This window comes from Quercus lobata, chromosome 4, assembly GCF_001633185.2.
Source record: "Quercus lobata isolate SW786 chromosome 4, ValleyOak3.0 Primary Assembly, whole genome shotgun sequence".
Classification (NCBI taxonomy): Eukaryota; Viridiplantae; Streptophyta; class Magnoliopsida; order Fagales; family Fagaceae; genus Quercus; species Quercus lobata.
The window spans coordinates 61,827,203-61,835,456 of record NC_044907.1 but is presented as its reverse complement, the minus strand read 5'-3'; the positions used below and the strand labels follow the sequence as shown (position 1 = coordinate 61,835,456).

The 8,254-nt window shown below is 31.7% G+C and overlaps 1 protein-coding gene across 1 annotated transcript; it reads right to left on the bottom strand.

Moving 5' to 3' along the window:
- Window positions 1-263: 263 nt before the first annotated feature.
- Window positions 264-5,358, bottom strand: LOC115985539 (wall-associated receptor kinase-like 1). The gene is made up of 3 exons (XM_031108479.1): window positions 4,491-5,358; window positions 2,611-2,793; window positions 264-1,465 (listed from the first exon to the last, which is right to left on the bottom strand). Exons 1-3 carry the CDS (start codon window positions 5,356-5,358, stop codon window positions 264-266), a joined length of 2,253 nt encoding a protein of 750 aa, XP_030964339.1.
- Between the last annotated feature and the right edge of the window lie 2,896 nt (window positions 5,359-8,254).

The following is an 8,254-nucleotide window of genomic DNA, read 5'->3' as shown; positions in this document are numbered from 1 at the left end:
TAATCATGTTCTTAAGTTGGAAAAGTAATTAAATATTTTCCGATTTACGTGAATAATCTTACAATAAGTTCATATTATAAATTATATTAATCTTAAAAATTGACATTTTATTTTTTCCTAATAACATGTAAATAATTGAAGTTTATTTCTCAAATATTATAAAAATTAATGAGTATTAGAAATTGGTCATAAAAATATTTTTTATTCAAATATTTAAAAATAAACTTGTAGCATACACATGCATCACGTAGAATATCAACTAGTTAAAAAGATAACAATGGGCGAGTGTTTGAAGATGAGGCTACACTATTGTCTGCACCTGACATTGTTGACATAGAAATGACATCCCATTGCTCGTACATTTCACTTCTAACACATTCAACCTCTTCATGGTTTTGTTGAACATTAGAAGCTTTCCGCAATGTTTGAACTGATTCCAATTGCATTGCAACTTCTTTCATTGTAGGTCTTTTCTTCCCATTCAAGTTTAAGCACATCTTCGCAAGGTTTGCAACTGCTATGATCTCTTCTTTTTTAGAATCCTTCATAACTTGAGCATCGATAATGTCAAACAAATTGTTCTCTTCCATTGAGTGAATGAAATATGTGGCTAAACTTTTACTTTCTGGTATCCTTGCAGAAGAGATCGCTTTTTCTCCAGTTAAAAGCTCAACGAGAACAACACCAAAACTATAAACATCACTCTTTTCTGTAAATTGACTTGACTGGAAATACTCAGGGTCTAAGTATCCAAAAGTGCCCTGTACTACTGTGGTTAAGTGAGTTTGATCAACACCAATGGATCTTGAAGTCCCAAAGTCTGCTATTTTTGCTCTGTACTTATCATCTAAGAGTATGTTCGTAGTCTTAATGTCTCGGTGGTAAATTGGCAAGGAAGCTGCTGAGTGTAAGTAGAAAAGAGCTCCTGCGACTTCTGTGGCAATTCGTAAACGCATATCCCATGTTGCCGGAAACTCCTCATTTTGGACATGAAGATATTGGGATAGAGTTCCATTAGGAATGAATTCATAAACTAGCAAAGGAACTTCTGTCTCCAAACAACAACCAAGTAGTTTAACCACATGCCTATGATTAATTTGTGAAAGAATGAAAACCTCATTGATGAATTCTTCAAGTTGTTTTTCTTCACCAATTACCTTGGACTTCTTTACTGCAATGATTTTCCCATCTACCAACATTCCTTTGTAAACAGTGCCTTGTCCTCCTTGTCCAAGTATTCTATTCACATTAAAATGGTCAGTGGCCTTTTCCAAATCCTTTGAATTAAACAATTTAGTTTTCTCAACATTGGCTTCACTTGAAGATAACTGTTGTTGTAACAATAAGCCACCATTTCGTTTGAAGAACTTCTCCTTACGTTTAATGTTCTTCCTTTTCTTTATTACTTTGTAGGACCACCATCCACCAATTAGCAAAAAAAGTAGCCCAAGGCTTGTGCTAATAGCTGCATAACACAGTTAAATGGAAAAGGATTACTCATTATAGTAAAGGTTATAACAATTTTGTGTAAAGCAGAGACACATCTTCTCTTAATGCTAAAAAAAACTAGGCAAACTATAGGAGAGAAGGAAACAATAACTCGGGTTGATGAAGGGAAAAGATTATGGGAAATTACACTTTATTTCCTAAACTATACTCCCTTTTACACTGATTTGGGTTGATGAAGAGGGTAAGTGTAAAATGGGGTATAGTTTATGGGGGAAAAGTGTAATTTTTCCAAAGATTATAGAACAAACACGATTGGTCTCTCAACAATTCCTTTGGAAGGAGTAAAAGGAAGAGAAATAAATCTAATAGAAAGATACCTTTTATTTTATATATATATATACACACACACCATCTATTCCCTTATTTGAAATGATCATTAGGAAACACTATTCCACCCAAAATTGTAAATAATACTTATTCTTGTAATGAACTGAGATGAACTACCTATTTTATCCCTAATTAAAATAAAATGCAAGTATATTGTAAACGATACATTGGTAAAATTGTATATTTCTTTTTATTTTATTTCTTCTTTTATAAACTCTCAAATACACTAAGAAAAAATACATCATATTTTATTCCATTATGATCTCTCATTCTCTCTATTACTTTTCATTTCATTCTTTCATAATCTCCCAAATGTGGGAATAAATGATAGGACTTAGAGTGGCCATAACGTGACAGTAGTTTTATTCAGTAGTTGTCTCTTTATTATCTGTTTGTAGTTCAATTGAGGACGATCATGGATTCCCATTGTACTGATTGGAACATTTGAACTAGTAATTTTCTCATGATCTTTTTTTTATTTTTAGACTCGTGTTTATTTGTTTATCAAGTGCAATTTGAAAACGTTCCCTTAATTCAAACATGAATCATCTCAACACAAAAATCCAATAAGAAGTAGTCCAGAATAGTAAAAATGAAGCAGTGAGTCACGTTTAAGATATTTTAGAAAGTTTTTATTTATTTATTTATTTATTTTTATATAATAAAAAAGGCAAAAATCTTGTACCAATGCAATAATAATACTTGCAGGCTAACAAAAATCCTTTTTGCAATTATTATTGTAGATTTCTGAGTGTAAAAACTAAAAAGACATACCTATTGTGATCGCTTTGGTCGGAGGAGGAGAAGGCTTGAAGATTGGATCATCTTCTACACAATAGTATGACCCAAAAGTATTTACGCAGCGGAGGCTCGAATGGTTATTCTTATTCCAGTCCCTCGAAGAGCTATTCCAGAAATCCAAACACGGTGTGGAATTTTCTATGCATTCGTCAATATCTGACATGTAAATTGTAATGACAAACATGAAACATAGTGCATTGGAATATTGAGGAACAAAACTCAAAAAGACACGTTGACATTCATCCAAAAACAATGATTTTCAATGTATTCTCATAGGAATTTTCTTTGCACTCTTTCACTTTATGGGTAAAATGTGGACATTTGGTATGAAAGTGTGAATATTGTGTAACTAGGAGTTGGCTAATTATTTATAATGGTAGCTAGTCCAGCCCCAAGCTCATGTTAACATTACGGGGTGTTTAATTCATTGTAACGTGACAAACATTAAATTTACATCAATATTATAGTAATATGGATAATATATATAATTGTAATGGATTATTTAGATGATGAAAATCTTATATTTTTTACTAATGGAATGACTTAAATAACTAGAAAACCTCTAAAATAATCAAAATATCATTAAAACCGCACGAATAACCAAACTACACTCCAAATCTTTAAAATAATTGCAGCAAAACGTCTAATATAGCCAAAATATCCCTAAAGTAGTAGAAGCCTAGAATGACAAAAAAAAAAAAAAAAACCCTCTAAAATGACCAAACCACCCTTAAAAATTGAAATTATTCATCAAAATGTTATTAACCAATTACATAAATTTTTTTGAGAGACAGTTTCAACCTTATTTATCATATCCAGTCCAAACATTGACCTAGTCTATGAGTTGGGTCATTAGATCATCGATTCAACTAGTGGATTATCGATCGAATTGTAGGGTCAAATAATTATATATATATATATATATATATATATATATAAGTTTGAGAAATCATAACATGCATATGTAAATTAAAAAAATAGGCGTATCCTAAATTAAACTAGCAATTATAATTCAAAATTAAGATTTCACAATAACAGAGCAGACTTTTAATAGGATGAGAGTCTTTAGAGGCAGGTAGATAGATAGATGAGTTTTCTCCTTTTTAAATTACTATATTATAACACATTAAATAGTAAAATAGTCAATAAAGTGGACCTATTGATATAATTTTACAAATTTCACAAACCTAAACGAGTTATAATCCCATCCGGGTTACTCAAATGACCACAAACTTGCCACGTTTGATTGGATTTGACTAGGATTTATGCATAAACAGTCCTTTTTAACACCTGAATCGGTTTAATAACAATGATTTTAACTTATGGTATTCACTCTTAATGATAGCTCTTACATATACTTCCCTTCACTTAAATTTAAAGAAGCAATTATTGACAGACAGAATACTATAGAATAGAGAAAGTTTTAGGGGAGAATATTAATGGAGTTGAAAATTCAAGGAGAAATTTAGGACTCAAAAGGATACTATAAGTGTGAAAGTCAAGAGAATGGAAAAAATGAAGTAAAAAGAAAGAAGAAATAAATATATTCACATAATGCTTTGTTTGTTTCGATGTAAAATATTTGTAGGAAAATATTTTTTCATTTTAAAATGATACACCCAAATGAAAATATATGCTGTAGCCACCTTATTCTATTTATTTTTGGATAATTAATATAGTTGGGGGAAGGAATTTGAATCATAGATGGCAACATGAAATGTATTTTTTCTCCTCCACACTGCTGTTGTGGTCTGATCCAGCTGTAAAACTAATTTGGGCTGGGCATGAAAGTTATCTAAGTAAACAATAACATGTGATGTGATGAATATTTAATTTACAGGAGTAAAATTAATAGACGGAGGTGAGAAGTAGTTTACCTGCACATCGTTCAGGATGAGACAGATAGGGATTTCCTTTAAAGCCTCGTTTGCAAGAACATGTAAGAGTTGAAGAACGATTAGCACAAACATAGGTTGAGGTTTCTTCATCTGACTTGTTATTTCCAGTTACAAGAGGAAATAATGTTGGATCGATGCGCCATTCCAATACCACAGGAACGTGGGACATATTTTGGACTTCAAACGGGTTTGTTAAATTGGTCTCGAACCACTTCTGTTCTACTATGAATGCATACTTGCAAGATGGGCTAATATTGTAAGTCCCGGTGTCCATTGACCTTAGAGATGCAGAAAAGACGTCGAGAACTGGGATAGCAGTTTGGCAGCAGTTGATGCCATTGCAACTATTGTTGATATTCATCTCTCTGTTTCCGTCATTACAAACGGACATGCACCCACAAAGAACAAAATTTTCTGCATCATTCAATGAAGCAAAATTGTTGCAACCCATGGCAACGAATTTGTTTCTGGATTGGGAGAAGACAAGACGTCTTGAAGTATAGGAGTCAAATTCGCTACTTGTAGCATCAGAACAACCCCAAAGCATTGGATAGTTGATGCGAAGTGTGCCGTCTAATGAAATGTCCAGAACCTCCAGTTTTATGGTCGCCAAGAAAGGCTTAGGAGGACTGAAACTGTGACTGCAATTTATCCAATACAAGGCGGTCATGTTGCAATCAGTATCTATTCCAAAAGGGTATGGAATACTAACGTTCCCACAGGTTGCTTCACTACATTTGGAACTGTTTACCAAACCCACTGCTTTTACAAATGCATTCATTGACCCCAATAAGACGATTATTTGAAACACCACCATTCGCATTGCCATTTCTGATTTCTCTCTCTCTCTCAGACTTCTCTCTCTGATGAATGTGTGTGAAATAGCAAGGCCAAGCCCTCACTTTTTATGGTCAGGGACCAAAGTATCTAGATATTTCTTGGAAATTCCGTAGAAGAACAAAGTCAATACGATGTCTCTTTCTCAAAAAAAAAAAAAAAAAAAAAAAAGAAGAAGAAGAAGAAGAAGAAGAAGCCAGTATCCACAGCCGTTATTGACCCGTTAAAATTTGGATGACCCGCAATTCTCTCTTCTAATGACTGATGGAGTAGGCAAAATTTGCTCAATAGTCTTTTTTAAGGACAATTTTAGGAGAATAGTGTGTGATTGAAGTTATTTAGTTATATAAACCCTTTTTGGAACTCGAGTTTGTTAAACTCAAGTTTCAATCCAAAATCAAGTTTAGAAAACTCGAGTTCCAATTTGGTATATAATGTCAGACTGCCATGCAACATAAACTAATTGAAACTCGAGTTTGATACTCTTGATTTTAGGTTGGAATTCGAGTTTGACAAACTCGAGTTTTAAAAAGAGTCTATATAACTAAATAATTTCAGTTACATGCTATTCTCTTAAAAGTTTCCTAAAAAGTACTATTCAGCAAATTTTACTGATGAAGCAAGGAGGACTCTTTAGTCTTCACCAACTTTAGTCAATGGAAAATTATTTAGTATTTCTCTTTTATTTTTTTGTTTAAAGTAAAATTTTATTAAAAAAAAAAAGAAAAAGAAAAAAAAGACAAGGATTACAATGCTGCCTAGGAAGCCTCCGTCGAGATGAGATTTACAAAACTTGTGGGACCTAAATTAGGGGTGTCAAATGGGTGAGTTTGGGCTATGCATAAATTAATTGGGTACATAAAACCCATTTAAGTAATTAATTATAACCAAAAACCAATCCCACTCAATTATTATAGGTAAAACCCAACTCATTCAATTACCTAATAATTAATGATTATATATAACAAAATACTACTAAAACTTCTAAAATGTCCAAAATAACCTTAAATCTAAAAATTATTAAAATGCACCTATGTTCAAAATGACCAAAACACCCCCCAAAATCGTCTAAAATTACCAACATACCTTTATAGCCTAAAAAATAATCAAAATATCCTTAAATCTTAAAAAAGTAATTAAAATGACCTCGAAACCTAAAGAATTATTGAAATACCCTTAGGACCTAAAAATGACAAAAATGACCCCAAAACTAAAAAAATGATCAAATTACCCCCAAAATTTAGAAAATGTCCAAAAAACCCCTAAAACCTCCAAAATAACCAACTCCTAAATCTAAAAAATAATTGAAATGCCCTGAAACCTACAAAATTGACTAAAATACCCTTAGAATCTAAAAAATGACTGAAATACCCTGAAAACTAAAAAATGACCAAAATACCCCTGAAACCTAAAAATTAAAAATGATTGAAATACCCCCTAAGTCCTCCAAAATAAAACCAAAATACCCATAAACCTAAAAAATGATCAAAATATCATCGAAAACCTAAAAAATAACTGAAATACCCCTAGGACCTCCAAAATAACTAAAATACCCCTAAACATAAAAAAAATATTTGACCAAAATATTCTCGAAACCTAAAAAATGACCAAAATACTGTTAGAACTTGAAAATGACTAAAATGCCCTTGAAACCTAAAAATTGACTGAAATTCCCTTAGAACCTAAAAAATAATCGATATACCCCGAAACCTTAAAAAAGACCAAAATACCCCTGAAAGCAAAAAAATGACCAAAATACCCCCAAAGCCTCCAAAATAACTAAAATACCCATAAACTTTAAAAAATGACCGAAATGACCTTGAAACCTAAAGATTGATTGAAATACCCTTAGAACTTAAAAAGTGATTAAAATGCCCCTGAAAACTAAATAAAATGACTGAAATACCCTTAGAACCTAAAAAAATGACAAAAATATCCCAAACTAAAATCATAAACTGAAATTGTGAGTTGAAAATGTGATTTCAAATTCAACTCACGATTTAGTTCAAAAAATGTGTGTAATAGTGTGTTTGTAAAAGGGTGTGTGTAACTATTTTTGTCCCATATGAAATATTAGTTGTGTGTGTTGGGGGAGATCAGGGATAAGGTGCGTGTGTAAATATAAATAGTAAAGCATATAATTAAAGAAAAACATGGATTGATTTTAATAATTTTTTTGTTACAAGCATTAACATGCATTGTCATAATACACAATTATAATGTCAATAAAAGTAGGTGAAAATACTATTTTGGACCATATATTTTGGGATTACGGTCAATTTGATTCCTATATTTTGTTAAAACTCAATTTGGTCCATGTTATTTTCAAGTTACACTCGATTTGGTCCCCATCATCAACTTACTAAAAGAAAATACTTACATGGCTAATGGATGACACAATTAGCACACTTGAAGCTAACATGGCTAATAAAAAAAATTAATTGCTATTATAAAATGGCACACTAGCATTTAAATTGGAATTATTTTTTCAATTTTAAAAATAGAAAAAAAAACCAGATTTTATTGCACTTGTCTGGCAACCAAATGGGCTTGTGATTGCATTTTCAAATTTTCTCTAGTGATTCTACTCACGTTTGCAATCTCTTGTGATTCTACTGACTCATTATTTGAATTAGTCATCCTAAACGCAGCAACTTTTTAACCTTCAAACTTCAAAAGTTTTTTGGGTCTGATCTTGTTCAACAAAATGGATCAAAAATTCAACAACTTTCTTCTAAGAACTATCATGGTTTTGATAAAGTTTCAGACAAAAGACCAAAATCCTCAATTTCAAGCCATAAAATTATATGGGTCTGACTAAGTTCCAAAAATAGCTATCAAATTTACAAAAAAAATTTAGACTTTCACAAATCAGACCAAAT